At 52.3% G+C, this 15,905-nt stretch overlaps 8 protein-coding genes across 8 annotated transcripts; 6 read left to right on the top strand and 2 right to left on the bottom strand.

Annotated features, from left to right (window-relative positions):
• Positions 1 to 191: 191 nt before the first annotated feature.
• COCMIDRAFT_79985 (glycosyltransferase family 15 protein) lies at positions 192 to 1,821 on the bottom strand (the record flags this gene model as incomplete). Its single annotated transcript, XM_007684264.1, has 3 exons — positions 192 to 1,041; positions 1,093 to 1,491; positions 1,544 to 1,821. The coding sequence occupies 3 exons, from the start codon at positions 1,819 to 1,821 to the stop codon at positions 192 to 194; spliced, it is 1,527 nt and encodes a 508-aa protein (XP_007682454.1).
• Positions 1,822 to 2,507: 686 nt separating this feature from the next.
• On the top strand, positions 2,508 to 3,050 carry COCMIDRAFT_31705 (uncharacterized protein; the record flags this gene model as incomplete). Its single annotated transcript, XM_007684186.1, has 2 exons — positions 2,508 to 2,538; positions 2,584 to 3,050. 2 exons carry the CDS (start codon positions 2,508 to 2,510, stop codon positions 3,048 to 3,050), a joined length of 498 nt encoding a protein of 165 aa, XP_007682376.1.
• A 606-nt stretch (positions 3,051 to 3,656) lies between these two features.
• On the top strand, positions 3,657 to 4,457 carry COCMIDRAFT_361 (uncharacterized protein; the record flags this gene model as incomplete). Its single annotated transcript, XM_007684116.1, has 3 exons — positions 3,657 to 3,677; positions 3,727 to 3,921; positions 3,972 to 4,457. 3 exons carry the CDS (start codon positions 3,657 to 3,659, stop codon positions 4,455 to 4,457), a joined length of 702 nt encoding a protein of 233 aa, XP_007682306.1.
• Positions 4,458 to 4,886: 429 nt separating this feature from the next.
• Positions 4,887 to 5,435, top strand: COCMIDRAFT_360 (uncharacterized protein; the record flags this gene model as incomplete). Its single annotated transcript, XM_007684115.1, has 1 exon — positions 4,887 to 5,435. One exon carries the CDS (start codon positions 4,887 to 4,889, stop codon positions 5,433 to 5,435), a length of 549 nt encoding a protein of 182 aa, XP_007682305.1.
• A 689-nt stretch (positions 5,436 to 6,124) lies between these two features.
• Positions 6,125 to 7,345, top strand: COCMIDRAFT_80447 (uncharacterized protein; the record flags this gene model as incomplete). Its single annotated transcript, XM_007684263.1, has 1 exon — positions 6,125 to 7,345. One exon carries the CDS (start codon positions 6,125 to 6,127, stop codon positions 7,343 to 7,345), a length of 1,221 nt encoding a protein of 406 aa, XP_007682453.1.
• A 417-nt stretch (positions 7,346 to 7,762) lies between these two features.
• COCMIDRAFT_31701 (uncharacterized protein) lies at positions 7,763 to 8,829 on the top strand (the record flags this gene model as incomplete). The annotated part of the gene is made up of 2 exons (XM_007684185.1): positions 7,763 to 7,966; positions 8,023 to 8,829. The coding sequence occupies 2 exons, from the start codon at positions 7,763 to 7,765 to the stop codon at positions 8,827 to 8,829; spliced, it is 1,011 nt and encodes a 336-aa protein (XP_007682375.1).
• A 1,132-nt stretch (positions 8,830 to 9,961) lies between these two features.
• COCMIDRAFT_31700 (uncharacterized protein) lies at positions 9,962 to 11,271 on the top strand (the record flags this gene model as incomplete). The annotated part of the gene is made up of 3 exons (XM_007684184.1): positions 9,962 to 10,146; positions 10,211 to 10,775; positions 10,846 to 11,271. 3 exons carry the CDS (start codon positions 9,962 to 9,964, stop codon positions 11,269 to 11,271), a joined length of 1,176 nt encoding a protein of 391 aa, XP_007682374.1.
• Positions 11,272 to 12,099: 828 nt separating this feature from the next.
• On the bottom strand, positions 12,100 to 14,343 carry COCMIDRAFT_79975 (uncharacterized protein; the record flags this gene model as incomplete). The annotated part of the gene is made up of 2 exons (XM_007684262.1): positions 12,100 to 13,710; positions 13,759 to 14,343. 2 exons carry the CDS (start codon positions 14,341 to 14,343, stop codon positions 12,100 to 12,102), a joined length of 2,196 nt encoding a protein of 731 aa, XP_007682452.1.
• Positions 14,344 to 15,905: the final 1,562 nt, after the last annotated feature.

Genomic DNA, 15,905 nt, shown 5'->3' with positions numbered 1-15,905 from the left:
GCAGCAACCGAGGGGCACCGACAACGCCCGCATAGTCCTGATGATCCTCTGCTGGAAGGCCGCCCAACAGGCATGCAATACCAACACCTTACGCCTTACTGAAACCAGTAGTCAATGCTAATGCGCCCACAAAATGCTCACTGGAGGCTGGTAGAAAAGTACGCAACACGAAGAGACCACGGTTCTGGTGCCTAGGGCGAAGCCCAACCGCCCGCCACCTCGACCCACTCGGGGAAGCAAGACCCTTCTTTGCCTTCCACCTCGACGATATCCGTGTCACACTTACAGCGGCACCCGACGCCATTTTCTTTGACAGGGTCTGGCGTCGCCCAATACTTATCTTCCTCAATTCGCTCTTTCTCGTTCTCTGTCGTCAGCTCCAGGTAGGGGTCTCTAGGCAGCTGTCGTGCAGGGGCATTGGCTGGACAATGCTGAATAGTAGTGTGCCGGTACCCAAAGTCGCGGAAGTAGTGGATGTCTTCGGGGCCAAGCAGTGCTCCTACAGCTAACGAGTGGATGGGCGCATCTCCCCATCTCTCCATCCAGAAGCCACCGCTGCGATCCATCAACTCGAAGAAATCGTTGTACTCCTGGCTACGGAACCAGTTCAGGTTGGCAATTTCAAAGTTGCTCCAGAAATGGCACATGTTGTACGACTCGCCCTCCATGTTTTCGGGGTGGATGTCAGGTAACGCGTCTGAGCCAAATTCCGAGTCCATGATATCTTGGGGGAAGAATGCCTTCTTCGGTTTGGGCTCATTCTTTTGTGCATTGTCGTCCTCGGGTTTAGGCTTCTCGACGAACATTTCCCACATGCCCTTGGAAGTAAGGTTGTTGTTTCGTTTGTATGCCGATGCATATCTCCAGATGTTGGGCACCGTCTCCCTCAACTCTTTCACGGCAATTGTAAAGCCGTACGTCTTCTTGTTCCGAATCATGTGGATGAAAGGGTCGTAGGTGATGTCGCAGAAGTATTTAATCTCCGGCTCGAGACGCCAGTACCAGTCGTATTTGGCAAGTAATTCGTGGTGGTAGAATTTACTGCGGGAAGTTAGTCCAGACCCAGCTTGCAGTGTTTTTTCTTAAACGTACCCTGAGTAAAACCGACACATGTGATGGTAGCTCTCCATACCACCGTACATGATAGCATTGTCTCCCTGCTTTGCGATGCCCTCCTTAGCAACATCAGGGTCGACCCAGTCTGGGAAGCCCCACTGCTCTGGCGGTATCTTGCCCCACTCGACCGGAGCACTAACGTGCTTCAAGACCACCTCTCTGAATGTCTCGTTGAAGTCGCCGTCATTGAGGAAGACGTATGGGTAGTGGAACCACCGATTGAAATGTCTCTCTATGGACTTGATCGACTGTATAACACCGTCAAGCTCCTTGTTTCTTGCTAGCACTACGAAGGCAGCGTTCGCTCGGGGTCCGTTGACCTGGGGCTCGAGACAGCCTACAGCGAAGGGCTTGTCGTATTTTTCGCTGATCTTTCTGTGGATTGTTAGCCATATAGTGTATGCTGCTGCAATGGGGGCGATAGTACCTTATTGACGGCGGGGTGCCCGCAGGCATGTTCATAATACCCTGAGAGTCTGGCGACCTCACGAAAAGAATTATGATTATGATTATTACAAGACATGGGAAGAGGAGCACCAGGCCCAGTGGAATGGAAATGGACGAGGATCCCTTCAGTCGTACCCGGCGGCGGAAGAAGGACAATCGGGGAGCCGTCTTTTCAGCGCGGCGCGAGAGGTCGTCGAATCTGTCCAGGCTCTCTTTTGTCGTTGGCAGCCTCTGCGTCATGTCCTGCAGGAGGCCCATGGTTGCGACGCTGCGATGGCGGCCTTGGAGAAAGACGTTACTGCCAGTGGCAGTTCTTTGCTAGGTGATGCCAGTCGTAGGTGGCCAGATATGTGTTCTGATATGGCCAGGCTTGGGGCGAGTGAGGAGTGCAAGCGTTGTTGGATGGCAGTTCCGAACCGGTATGCGACCATCAATGGGAATTTGGACTTTGCGCGACACTCTGTGAGTCGAGAGGTCGGGGGGAGCGTCGAAAGGGGAAACCGGGGTTGTCGAGTGTAAATTATTAACGGTCGGCGATTGCGTATGCGTTTCGAGAAGTGCTGATTGACAAGGAACATATCGGTGGAGACGCGCCAAGCTCACTAAAGTAGGTAGAGCGCAGCTCGATAGGTGCAAGCAGATAGGTGCAGCTAGGTGCAGCTAGCCAATGCAGGAGGCTGCAGCTCTCGGGGCTGGATCTTTCACGCACTAGGCCCGACACACAGTCTCTGTACCTGTACCCTGAACAGCCTATCAATAGGGAGTCGCAGAGAATCTGCTCAATTCCTGGTTCAGGGACGCGCACGAGACTGTCTGAAGGGGCCGCACAGGAGACTGCCACTACGTAAGCGACAGACAGATACCACATCACTCCAGCCCTGGAATCTCATCCAGGCGTCGGCATACATTCCTGCATCACCAGCCCTTGCACCACCTGCCTCACCATGAGCTTCAAGGCCAAGGACCTACACTTTGGTGAGTGTGCCAGCAGAAGAGTGGAAGCGGTACTGATTAGCGCAGACAGCTCTCAGCCAGCCTTCTTGCAGCGGCTGCGTGGGCAACTTCAAAGTGGGGATACTGCTCGTCATGAGCATCCCATTGCCAGAAATAAGAGGATGAACAAAGATGATGATGAAGATGATGCGCCGACGTACGTCCTGGAAGATACTAACCAGTCGTTGAGCAAGGAAGAGTATGATGCGCTCGTCTCTGGCAAGGACGGCAAGGGCGAAGAAGGCCCAGTAGTAGCAGACGAAGCCGAGCAAAAGGCAACCAAGCAGGACGAGTCGAAACCCAAAGACAAAATTGCTGAAGTTGGTGCGAATACAAAGAAGCGCAAGGCCGCGAAGATTATTGGCGATGATCAAGGCGATAGCAAGAGCCAAGTAGAAAGGGATGCCGAAAAGCCCACCATCAAACCAGCCAAGAAGCCAAAAAAGAAAGCCAAAGCAGTCAAGCTTACCTTTGGGGACGAAGATGAGGGATGAGAGGCGTCAGAATCTACATTATCTTCACAGACACGTAATCCTGCTTGGTGCGAGGCATGTTCTCAGCAAGAGGCCTCTCTTGTACCTTGATCCTCCGGTTCAAATGCCCATAGGCTACCTCGTCTGCTAGTCCGAGCAACGGCGTCATTGCTAAGCCACACACATCATACAGCACGGACACATCCTGGCTCCTCCAGTCCCTTGGATTGGGGATTTATAGGAGATGAGGCTACCAAATGATAAGGCAAGGGCATGAAGGTTGCGTTTGTTGCGAGCCGACGCTGCATGCATTGGCTTTGTTCGACTAGTGTTGGGATTTGCTACTACTTCTCCTTTGTCCCTTGTACAACAGCTAGATCGATTTCAAAGAAGCCTTTGGTAGTGTTGGAATACACTGGTTCATCTGCCAGACTTTGGTGTTGGCCAAACGCGTCAAGATCTCGTGTTACACAGCTTTCAGGAAAAGATGCAGGTTCCGATCGGAAGTATGTCGGAACATTGTTAAACAGGGGTTTAGCTTGAGCCGCCTGCAGTTCGGGAGTCCGCAATCTCAAAGTCTCCTGCACATGACCTTCCGTGTCCTTCACACTAGCTTCACCACACAACATGGCAAGACTATCGCTCGATGTAATTCACTCGGTTACCCAAATTGACAAACAACTTATTCACTTGCTAGGATTTTGACCAACATATCAACAGCCTACGCGCCCAGTTGCTGTTTCTCAACGAGACTCTTGAGGCGACAGATCACAATGCCCCCGACTGGCTGGCGACGGATCTTATATCGCTACGAAATAAATCGGGTAGACTGCATGACGACATGAAGAGGTTTAGAGACCAGCTTGAAAGCGAGGGATTGGCAGAGAAGAAGGTACGCATGCGCACCACCTACGCTCGCGATGATTCCTGACACAACAGCAGGTCAAGACTTCAAACAAGCGACTCAGCCTTGAAGGCGCAAAGTACGCTTCACCGACCCCCAATACCCAGACTCACGCATCAAGTTCGCATGCCATATCCCCTCTCCCCGGCCAATCGCCCACGCCACGCGCCAAAACAGCGCAGGCGGAAGGAGCCCACCTAGTTCAGCACGTCGATGTTACAGAAGAGGTCAATAGGCGACTACAAGAGAGCCGTTTACGGCGCTTGATGCAGACTCCTAGCACTGCACAGAAGCGAAAGTACGACGAATACGAGGATGCGCCCAACTCAGGCGGGCCGGCCGCAACAGACGAAGGCTTGAAGAACCAGCAAAGCGGAGGCGAATACGAGAAAACGCCAACGAAACGGCTGAGGAGTAGTGGGTTGTTTGAGCATACAGGAGACAGGAAAGACGACGGCCCTGTGAGGTATGACACGGAACGATTTGACGACAGAACCGACGTAAAAAGACGAAAGTTTCGATGATGATGCGCTGTCTCTCTAGCAAAAGAGTGCAAGACCCTGACAGCACAGTACGAGCTCTGCCGGTGCGCTGGCAGCGTAGCGCATTCGCGCCAGGCGATTATGGTCTCAGATCTAGAGTACCTCAGCGTCACTTGTTTTGGATAGAAAATCGGTCCCAGTAAGACAATGGATCGCATCGTTGTTTGGATATCGCGAGCTGGTTTGTACTGTACATAGCTCCGCAGCCCTTCCGCTCTAGTGGGGAAGCTGCAGCCGAGCGGAAGCTAGCCGCTCGGTCTTTGCATCATTGAACTTTTCGACCTTACATTCACAAAACCCCCCCGCCACGCTACCCTAGAATCCTTGTAAACAGACCAAACGTTAAATAAACAATTCAATACAAATATCTCGTCTTGTGTTCCGGTTCCGCAGGCAGCGTCCACACCGCCGATGGCGACCCCAAATCCCATACAAAACGTGCCCATCCCACCGGAACAACGTCTGGCCCTAGAACAACAACAGCGCTATGAACGTATAGTACGAAACCTGGCGATCGGAGGGCTCGTGGTATGCCCAATAATTGCACTGCTTCCACCGCGAAAACTGGACCTCTATACTTTCTCGCTAGGAATCGGGTTCTATTTGTCCGCCGACCATCTAATCACCCTTCGCACCGGCCGCGGCCTCGTACAGAACCTTTCCCCCATGCGCGCAATGGAACTTCCCACGGACCGAGCGCAAGAGACACAGAGGATACTGCAAGAGGAAAGGGAAAAGGGCAGGAAGGCGCTCGAGAGGAAGGAGGGACAGCAAAAGAGCGTACTAGGGAAATTGTGGATGGGAGATGAAGACGAGGACTGGAAGGAGAGGCGTCTAGAGGAAGAGAGGAAGGCGCTTGAAGAAGGCAAGGGCTATGGAGATTTGATCATGGAACAGATTTGGGATGTTTGGAATTGGGATAAGAAGAAGGGAAAAGACAATGAGAACAAAAAGGAGTAAATATGGCGGCCTACTTTTTACGAGTTCTCACATGTACATTATATTGTGTAAATTATGGTGAGCGGCGCACCAGCTTCCACCGCTGAGGAAGCCAAGCCATTTCGTGTATGAGTATTTGGTATTATAATGGGGAAAGACATACTGGGTGCCGGTACAAGGCGACAAACTCCACGAATTCATGATTCGCCGTATCGGCAGCACTACTGAAACACCTCTGAGATCAAGACTCAAAAACGAGGTGAACAAACACGGTTTTTTGGAGGATCTGTGCACTTGCAATGGAGTTGACTCAGACTAACTGTATCACAGCATGACACGTACGGCAATGAAGATCGCGATGTACGCTATGGAATGTTTAACCTCAGCGTACTGCACAGACAATGCTCTAAATTACCCCAGCACAAGCTGGCCCACAGCTCAAAGGTGTTTGCCCTGATCGATGCAACAAGCAGCTACCCGCTGATTCGCTCACCACAGTGCGGTTAACAAGTCTATCAAGCTCTCTTCAGCTGTATGTCTCAGCCCAGACCAGCCCATAAAGAGTTTGACGACTATATCTGAACGCCGATCACGCGGCTTTCCATATTCTGTGCAACATCCTTCCCGCAACTATAGAGCTCTGTGCTACAATCGATCATACGCTCTCCCAACCGCTCCGAGGCTATTGTGATAAATTGGGATACGGCACAATGTCTCAGCCAAGCACGCCATTTGATGGAGTCACTGAAGATCCCTTTCTTTCGTCTTCAGATCAGGATCAGTTCTCCCAGGCCAACTTCGAGGAATTATTTGGCCCCGGTAGTTCAGATGGAGCCATCTTCTCATCGAACAATAGCGAAGTTTTTGACGGCACTGACTTCGCATATGGAGATGTTTCACTAGTACCTATCGACTCATCCATCTCCTCTGTCATATCGACACCGCAACCCTCCAATTGCAGCTCTAATCGGCACTCATCAGCGTATCCGACCCCACAAGCAAACAAACCACACCCTTACCCATTCGGAACTCATGGACTCTATGAAGCAGGTATACCTCAGTCCGTCTTCAATTCTCGGCCTTTGCCCATCAGATCACAGACGAACAATGTCCACTTCTATTCAACACAGCTGGCGCCGCCTGGCAGTCGCCGACGATCACTCAGTCATGGCGACATGGACCGAGTCGTAGCTGCAAGCATGCCGAATCCGACCTTCATCCGTCTCCAAGCACCACGCTCGAGGACTATACCGGAGGAACTCCGGGGGAAAGATCTTCACTCGCATTGTGGAAGGGGTTCATGTCAAAGTCCTCCAGCTCGAGGCAGGCCGATGAAGCCCACGAGCATGCCATACTCACTACAATCTAGCCCGCTGGTAGGCGGCATGTTGCCGACCCCGATCGGAACACCGTTGAACGCAGTGGAAGATGTCGACTGCGACACCAACATCACTCACCAAAATCACAGCATAGAAAACAACAATCCCTTCTTTCCTTCATTTCCAGAGGGTCTTCTCTTTCGACAAATGTCGCGTCCAGAAGAACTTGCGAGAAGCTGGCAGATTATCGAAATCGGAGCCCTTGCCGTCACCAATCACGGAAGTATTGACCCTAGGCTTCAACCACACACTTCTGCATCGAACCAAGAGCGTATTTTGAAGAAGCTGGTTGATATCGAAGCACATTTGGGGAAGAGCGGAGGCGCCGAGGCTCTTCGCAGTTGCAAAACGATACGGGAGGTCTTGACTGGGAGGGTTGAGTGTGAAGAAGAGACAAAGGATATGGATGGAGTGTTCAAAGATGGTGAGATTACGGCAGCAAACACCCCCAACGAAGCATATTCCGATCTGTCCAATGGTTGCGATGATAACGAGATCATGGCAATGCTGATGAGTCAGCATGGGGTCAGAGAAGGTGGAGATGGCGAATGATGAAATTGGAAATTCTTCATGGTAAAAACTGATATTTTTTGCATAGCAATGGAGTTTCTGGCATGTTTTCTTATTTCATGTCTGATCCCACGATGGTACGATTAGAGAGGTGAACTTGTGGGGTTTTAATGGCGCGAAGGAAAATTTGGCAAGATAACAAATGTTTAAAAGACAAGATTGATTTTAATGATTTTGATGTAGATGGGGCGTTCTGAAAAATTCATTGCGGTCTGCCCACAATATTTCCCTGAAAGTAAAACAAAGTAAAGCACCTTGTATCCCAGACACGCTAAGTCGCGGCTTCACATGATACATAACTGATGCCGCCCCCACCCGCCACGGCTGACTTACGCGCCACACCACCATCAACGTGTCAAGATAGTCTACTTTCCTGCCTTGTTATTTGCACCTGCAAACATGGAATTGCGAATAGCAGCATTAGTCTCGGCCATCGCATACTTTACATTTGCCAACGCAGAAGTCGCGCCGGAAATCACGACTGTGGCAGAAGGCTACAACGTAATCGCCAAGGTCCCTTGCGTCGAGTGTCCGTTCTTGTACCAAGACACGTCGAAAGGCAATGATGCGCCATGGACGCAAAGAAAAGATGCGAATGCTCTGGTACCTTCATGATCACAATTCGCTTTGCTGAATAAATATGCTGATGATTTTCACAGCTCTTGAATATATCTCTACCCTACGACTCAGCCCATCTAAGCATCAACAACGCCGCACTATTGACAAACAACAAGATTCTCCCGCGCATCTACGCCAATCAAGTGCTGGAAGACATATCCACCGATGACGTGGCCACGCTCATTTCCTCAAACCAGCTCGACAATCTCGGCGGCAGCTACTTTGGCGCATCTTATTCGTACACGCTGGCCCGTGTCAAGGATGAGCCCAAAGCCCTGCTTTTCCAATTCGACATCATGGAGCTGTGGACTGATCTTACCTCGCCGCCTCTAACTGTCTTTGTGGACGGAGAAAAGCAGAAGATAGTCGAGGTTGTGCTTATGCAGCGGCCGTTGCTTTCCCCAGGCGATCCAGCTGGCGCCTATGAGATTATCAAGGTCCACCTGGTTGAACGACCGCCAGCGCAGACTAAAAGCACCAAAGGCCCGCGAAAAGTCTCAATGTGGTTCCATGATTGGGATACCAATGGCAAAAAGGGCACAGCGACACATATTGTCAACTCAGCTTCTGAGTCGTTTGTCAACTACATCAGCTCAGGCGTCTGGGCACTCTTCGTTTTCGTAATCGCAGTCATCGCCTTGTTCGTCCTGGTCTGTCTCTTCGTCATCTTCGGCTGCGGATGGTGGAACGAAAATGACTACGAAATCGCACAGCACGGCAAGAAGAACAAGAGTAGTGGTAGCGGTGGAAGAGCCAAGGATGTCGAAGCCGCACGGCGCTTCCTAAGCCCCGAAGAATTGGGTCTGAGAGGAAGTGGACGAGTCATTGGTGTAGGCAAGAGCGATTGAAATCCCCCCCCAAAATAATAAAGTTGGCATTGTGCTTGTGCACCGAATGAAATTCAAATTCAATAATGTCCAATGACAAATCCCCTCTCTTTCTCCTCCTCAAACTTAGAAATGATCCCCAGACCCGACAAGACTCCACCCTAAGGCGAAGTCGCAAACGTCTAATTCCTTCCCTAGTCATATACCCCAACGCACGTACTTTTCTACATACCTGCAAGCCTGGATTCCCACCGCCCAGCCCCCCCTCCCCCTCCCGTCGATCAACCCCACCTAGCGCATGCCTCACCCGATCATCGCCCTCAGATCTCAAATCCTAGCACCGATCTCCCTTCTCCATCCCTGACAAGCCACGCCCCCCCCCCCACCATCTAATGCACCAGCACCACCGCTTCCCTCGTGTCTAGAACCCTCCCTTTAAAAAAAAAGGGGGGGACCATTGGCCCTATCCCGCCGGTTCCAGTCCCAACGACGTCAAGGAAGTAAGTACTAGGTGCTTGTTATAGTCGGCTTGGTCATATAGTTGTCATTACTTTTTTTTGTTCTCTTCCTCACTAGTAGCCCCAGCTACTACTACGTACTAAAATAGTCGACGTCATCCCGCTGGGCTCCGCGCGCCCACGCTCAACGTCACTTGATCCAGCGCTGTTGCAAAGAAAAGCAAGCGGTGGGGCAAAAGTGGCGCCGGAACGTGGCTGATTTGCTGTCATGCTGCACGGCGAAGCATGTAGGGTTGCGGTGGGGCTAGAAGGACGGGTTGGTTGTCGTGTGGGCGGCGCCGGTGCTAGGGAGATTTTGTGAATGTTGGGGGAGAGGGTTTCCATGGCATACGTCTTTGGTTCGGGATGCGGACGTCACTGGGGTGAGGGAAGGGCGTCATGACATTGGGTGGAAGGGGGAGTTGGGCTGGAAACATGGAAGTAAGTGTGTGTGTGTGTGTGTGTGTTTGTGACGGCATAGTCTGGGGTTCGTGGTATACAAGTAGAGGAATTGTCTTGAAATTCTTTATATAACTATCAGTTACAAAACGACAGAAGCACTACAGTTTTTTTTTACCATACTGAGACGTTGGATCTTCTACGCATCTGCTAACATCGACACTGGCACTTTGATTGATTGAATCGTGTGGGCAAAGATGGGTATAACAAACGCCTCGGGTGCCGTGAAGGGCATCTTCTCGCTCCATATCATCACAGCATGCGTCTCATTCCTACTCTTCCTCGCCGCCCTGGCACTCTTCGCTAAGCAACTACGCGGTGGTGCATCGGGTCGATCACGACAGGTTATGAGAGTGTGGCAGTCGACTGGCAAGAGACACAGGTATGCCCCTCATCCTCCCCCCTCTCCCCCATATACCATATACTAACTCTACTCCCTGTTAAAGCGCCTTCGGCACCCAATTCTTCGTCATAACCGGTCTCCTCTGCCTGGCCATCGGCTACGCCGCGCAATCTGCCATCGTAGCCCTGCAATCCCGCCTCGCCATCTCCCCCTTCTACGTCACCTCCGCCTACGCCTACCCCCGCTACCCGGGCGTCTCAACATCAACCCCGGACCTGCGCTACGGCCGCTCCATCTCCATTCTGTCGTTCATCTACCAAGCCGCCATGATCATCATGAACGCCAGCATCGTCGGCGCAATCTGGATCTTCGCCAACCACGTGCACAGCAATGCCACGCAGCTGCGTGAACCGGGTTTCCTGAGCGTCGTGTTGAATTTGTTCTGGATGGTTGCGATTGGAGCGTTGGGACTGGCGAGTTGGTCGCTGGGGTTGTATCGGAGGGGTAGTGGAAGCAGTGCGTTGCCGTATCCCATGCAGATCGGGGGTGACTATGTGATTCGCACCCTATACGTGGTGTACGTGTCTGTAGTCATTGCAGCGTCGACGAGTGTGACGATTGAGGCGATTTTGTGCTGGTTGGGCATTAAGAAGAATGGGGTTCCTGGTGTAAGTACTTCCTTTTTTTTCACATTCGAACATTGGGAAGAGGGGAGGGAAAGGTGCTGACACTTGACAGAACAAGTTTCAGTCATCGCTGACTCGCATGGTTATGCTCGTTACGCCCCTCGTCTGGCTCCGCAACGCCTTCTCCATCGCCCAGCTCATCATTCTCTACCGCAACTCGCGTAGCTGGTCGCGCCGTACCACTGAAGCCCTTGCCTTCCTCTTCATTATCTTCGGTCAGCTCTGCGATCTCGCTATCCTTGCCCTTCTTCTGCTCGGTGCAAAGAGCTTTGGACGCAAAGACGATGTCCAGTATGTGGGCAAGGAGGTGAGATATAGTGAGAGTGTTGCGGGAAACAGGGATAGCGTTATGGGAGATAGACACTACATCTCCAACAATGTTAATACGACGACGAATGGTGATGGTAGGTCGACGGTTGTGGATTCCAACGGGGTTGAGAGGAGGGAACCGGCATATGTGCCGCATGTTAGTGTCTAAGTTGGTGAGACTGGAAGGGGGAAAGGGATGAAGAGTGAATAACCCAGGTGTCAAATTGGCAGACCTATGGCTTTTCCTTTGTTTGGTTTTGCAAGCGTACGAGCGAGAATTGTAAGATAATTAATGAGTAATGTGTATCGATCGATTTTACTTTTGGAGAAGTCGATCAAGTTGCGATGCTCACGTGATCTGGGACGATGAAAAGTTGCGAGTGAGAACCACAAAGTAAAGCAACTCTCATGATGGGTCTTCGGCATCTAACGGCATTTTGCCGATGCGGCATGGTTTGCTTCGCAAGCCGGCCGTTCTACTCATTATCATCGAGCACTGTTTCTTCGTTTGCCAACCGTACAACGTATAAGATATCCATTTCCCTAAGCCTCTAGTTCTAAAATGTCCATGACTATAGGACCAATTAATTATCATGTAACTAATGCTTAGGCATTACCAATTCCAACCTCAATCATCAAACGCACACACACACACACACACACACACACACACACACGCACGCACGACATTCCCAACAAGACGTCCAAGCAAAATCATCAAGAGGCAACACAAATCTTCAAAAAACTCTCTCCTTCCAATCAAGCTGATCAAATAAAAACTAAAACATAGAAAAGCACGCGCAGTGCAGTGCGCGTCCGCCAGTGTAAATGCTTGCGGTGGGGTATCTTAGTCGAAAACATGATCTTTATCACCATCCAAACTGCAATCTCGCATTTTTGCAATCGCTTGACAAACGTAGAAACAAGAAAGGAAAATGAATCAAAGAGAAGAAGATGAAGAAGAAGCGAAGGAAAAAGAGAAATGAAAACAGAAAGCTCATGAGTACTCCTTAATGCCATCGTCACGAGCATGGAAGAACCCACTGTTAGAGAATCCTTCTTCCTTGGGCGTTGCCCACTCATCAGGCGATGCAGCCTCTCCTGTGGCAGAAGAATCCAGGACCAAGTCATCAGAGTACATGCTCTCAGCGTCATGTCTCCAGTCGTGCGGTCGCGGGTGCTGGGTGTAGTAGGCGCCCTGGTTGTGTGCCATGGCTCGTGGTGTAGAGCAGTTCACGCGCTGATTATCTTCAGAAGTCATAATGAGCATGTCTGGCGAGGGCGTGGGGTATGCCGCCCCGCTACCGGAGACGAGCTTGTTTACCAGAGCTTGCAAATTTGATACTTCAATTTGCAGTGCGTGGACGCGGCGCTCGAGTGCGACTCGCGCGTTGCGCTCAACTTCCAACACTGCACGCATATCTTGCAGTGCCTTGGCTTGTTCATTGCTACTAGTAACCGGGAGAGTTGAAGTAGGAGAACTCGGCGCAGGCACAGGCTCTTCTACGTACTCGCTGCTGGTGCTCTGATGACGAAGATGAGAAGGCTCTTGGTGGATGCTCGGCGCAGAGCGCGAGTGAGACCGCGAGGCAGAGACGGAAGTGCTTCGGTCTCTCGAGCGAAGGCTCCGGGGTGCGTTTTCAAGTATAATAGTCTGTCTATTGTTTCGGGATGAAAGGCGGCGAGTTAGTGTTTCGAGATTAGAGTATTGGTTTTCAAGATGCATGAGCCGCTCTTCCATTGATAGCCGATTCGGATTTGGTGTTGGAAGGGGTGCTACCGGTGAGATTTCTTGGCCGCCGGCTTGAGAGACGGGTTCGCCATCTCGTGCCGGTTCTGGCTGTGGTTCTGCCGGCACCGGCCCGGACTCTCGGCCGTTCTTCAAATCACCGAAATTGAAGTCAGAAACGGTCGCATAGACGTCTCCTTCCTCTTTGTCCTGTTTTGACCGATCAAGTCCTGCTGACGTGGGTGTTTGCGGATCATCCGCTTGCACAAGTGTGGCGCTCATTTCGTTGTGTGAATCCGCCTCTGGCTCCCGGATCATTGGCTCCTGCATCTGTACGCTGCGGAACGTCTCCACCGTCTTTGCTGTTGCTGGCCGACTATAGACACTGGCCGACATATTGCTCTCCCGCCAGTACTTGATTTCGGCACTGCGTCTCCTCTCGGTCGAAGTAAGGTCCTTGGCCATGTCGCGAAGAGCATCCGCACTGCGTGACCTCCGCTTGTTGGGTCTCGAGGTGCCGTGCGAGGGACCGGAGAGTGCAATGCCGATTCGAGAAGGAGACATGTTGCCGTCCTCGATACGCTCTTGCCAAGGCGCCAGCGTTGGTCGCGACTCGTCCAGGCTGTGACGCTGGACGACCAGGCCTGGTACATTGGGGAGCGTAGCTCTTCGGCGCCCCGGCCTATTGACATCAAAAGTGAGATACTCGTCCGGTGGACTTGCTGGCGGCGCATTCACGTTCATGGGGTATGGCAGGTGCTGGCCCAAGGGGTGCAATGGCTCCAGCTCCTTGACGGGCAAATCAGATATCCTCGGTCCAACTGGTGACGGTGATGGCCGTTGTTCTATTGGTGGTGTCGATCTTAACAAGCCCGGATCCTATATCGTGTTAGAAATAAGATGTCGCGTATTGCACAGATTACTTACGCTATTATGATAGCTATGACCACGGCGGGTGGTCTCATCCTGTTGCTGCTGATGCTCTGGTTCGGCCGTCTTTTTACCGAACATTTTGCGAAAGACGTTCCTGAGCCCGCTTTTGCGCTTCCTCTGCGTCGCCTTTGCGGCACTTTCGGGCGTAGACCGAAAAGGCGATGGAGATGGGGCCATGGTGGATGGAACTACGCTATCGCGCTGTACAACGCTGATGGGCTGCAGATTGCGCGGCGATCTCAACGGAGCATGATCGCGTACTTCCTCCTCTTGCTGCGACTGGTCTAGCACGAGATTTGATCGCAATGGCATTGGGTGGTCTGGAACTGCCGGAGCAGGATGCGCCGGTCTTGGGGGAGTGACGGACCGTTGGCGCTGCTCTTCCAACGGTGCGACTGGCGGCTGGGGAGGATCACTCAAGGTCCCGTTTTCAGCAAATCTCTTTTCTTCCTCGTCATTGAGCGGCATGTCCTCGGTAATGGGGATTGGACCGCTGATCTTCAAGTTGCCCTTTCGGATCGCTTCAGCCTTCCAGCTGGCCCGGCGCAACAGCGCAGGCGAGGATGCCGAAGGACTCATATCGACGATGACGAAGCCTTCTCGCTGGAGCATGTGGATGTTGCGGCGATTGTGGATGAGCAATCGTCGAGTGAAGTGGACGTCGGGCGGACCGCCTCTGGAAATTGCAGTCGGGACAACTGCGACAGGGGTGCCTCAGTTCAAGTAGTGGCTCTTCCAGCGACCATCACCAAATATGCAAGGTGATGTGCATTCGAGAAGGGTTGTGGAAGGGGGTAAGCTCGGCAGAAGCAATTTATGGTTTTGTTCCTTTGGGGGGAGTAGAAAGAAAAAGCAAATGTGAACCAAAAAAAAAGGTGGTCGGAGGAATTAAGAAGAGTGATGGGCGATGGTGAAGGAGGGCCAAGCCAAGTGTATGGGTGCGTGGGTGGATAGATGGAAGGAGCGACGAGGTTAAACGAAACAAACAGGCAGGCAGGCAGGCAGGCAGGCAGGCAGGTAGGTAGGTAGGTAGGTAAGTAGGCAAGCGAGCAAGCAAGCGAGAAAACAAGCAAGCAAGCAAGCAATGAGGCGTATGAAGCCACCGAGGGCCGGGATGGAGAGTTGGAGGAGGCAAGAGAGGATGACGGGGTCGGGATGGGAGGGGCGCGTGGAGGGCCTATGTATCAAAGAGAGCGACAGTGGTGGAGCTATTCGGACCAGGGTGTGTTGTGTAGAGTGGGGAGGGTTTGTCGGAGGGCGGGCATGGCGGGTGCGGGCAGGCTGGAGGTTATTAAAGAAATGGCGTCGTTGCGAATCAAGCAGTATGGGCCGACAAGCAGGCATGGGGCAGGCCGTAGGCGTAGGCGTAGGCGCAGACGTAGGCGTAGGCCCAATAACGGGGCGTTGACGGTGGCTACTCTTTGAGCGGCATGGAGCATGGAGCATGGGAGAGCATGGTCGACAGGTGGTCGCCAACACATGCACTCGACGCCTGCATGGTCGTTGTTGCGCCTGTCGCCTGTCTGGCCATGGTTCCTGTATGCCACCTGCACCTCTGACCAGGCCGCCTGCAATCGATAAATCCGGTGCCATGCACGCGCCCGCTCTGCCCTCTGTCTCTGTCCATCTGAAACGTCGGCCTTGGAGACATCCATTCATTCCTCTCCACCCTGTTCCTTGCCGGCACCACCATCCTGGCCGCCTATGGACGACACGTCCTCGCTCGTTGCTCTCTCTCTCTCGGTCTGGTCTGTCCGCCTGCACGCGCCAAACCCCGCAACTACCTACACCACATACCCACTACTACTACTTACATACTCACTACTAGAGTAACTGCTTACACGCGACTATTAAGTTACCCCGTTTCCCGAACAAAGCCAGAAGACACAAGACAAGCGCTGGCCACTCTCTAGGTGCATACTCTCCATGTACCTACTTACCTTCTCCTCCCGACCCACACCCCTTCGCCAACAAACACCCCCCTCCCCTCCCCTCACCATCTTCCCTCGTGCTTCAAAACACCATATCGGCCAAACCCTAGCCAGACTCGCCTGGCCATGTCCCGCTTCCTCAATCAAGACATGACAACCCTTTCGGCCACTCTCTTCGCTCTTCGAAACTCCAGGGAAGGGAAAACCCCT

Source organism: Bipolaris oryzae (assembly GCF_000523455.1).
Source record: "Bipolaris oryzae ATCC 44560 unplaced genomic scaffold scaffold_1, whole genome shotgun sequence".
NCBI classification, from domain to species: Eukaryota; Fungi; Ascomycota; class Dothideomycetes; order Pleosporales; family Pleosporaceae; genus Bipolaris; species Bipolaris oryzae.
The sequence above is the reverse complement of the archived record's forward strand: the minus strand, read 5'-3'. Positions and strand labels throughout refer to the sequence as shown.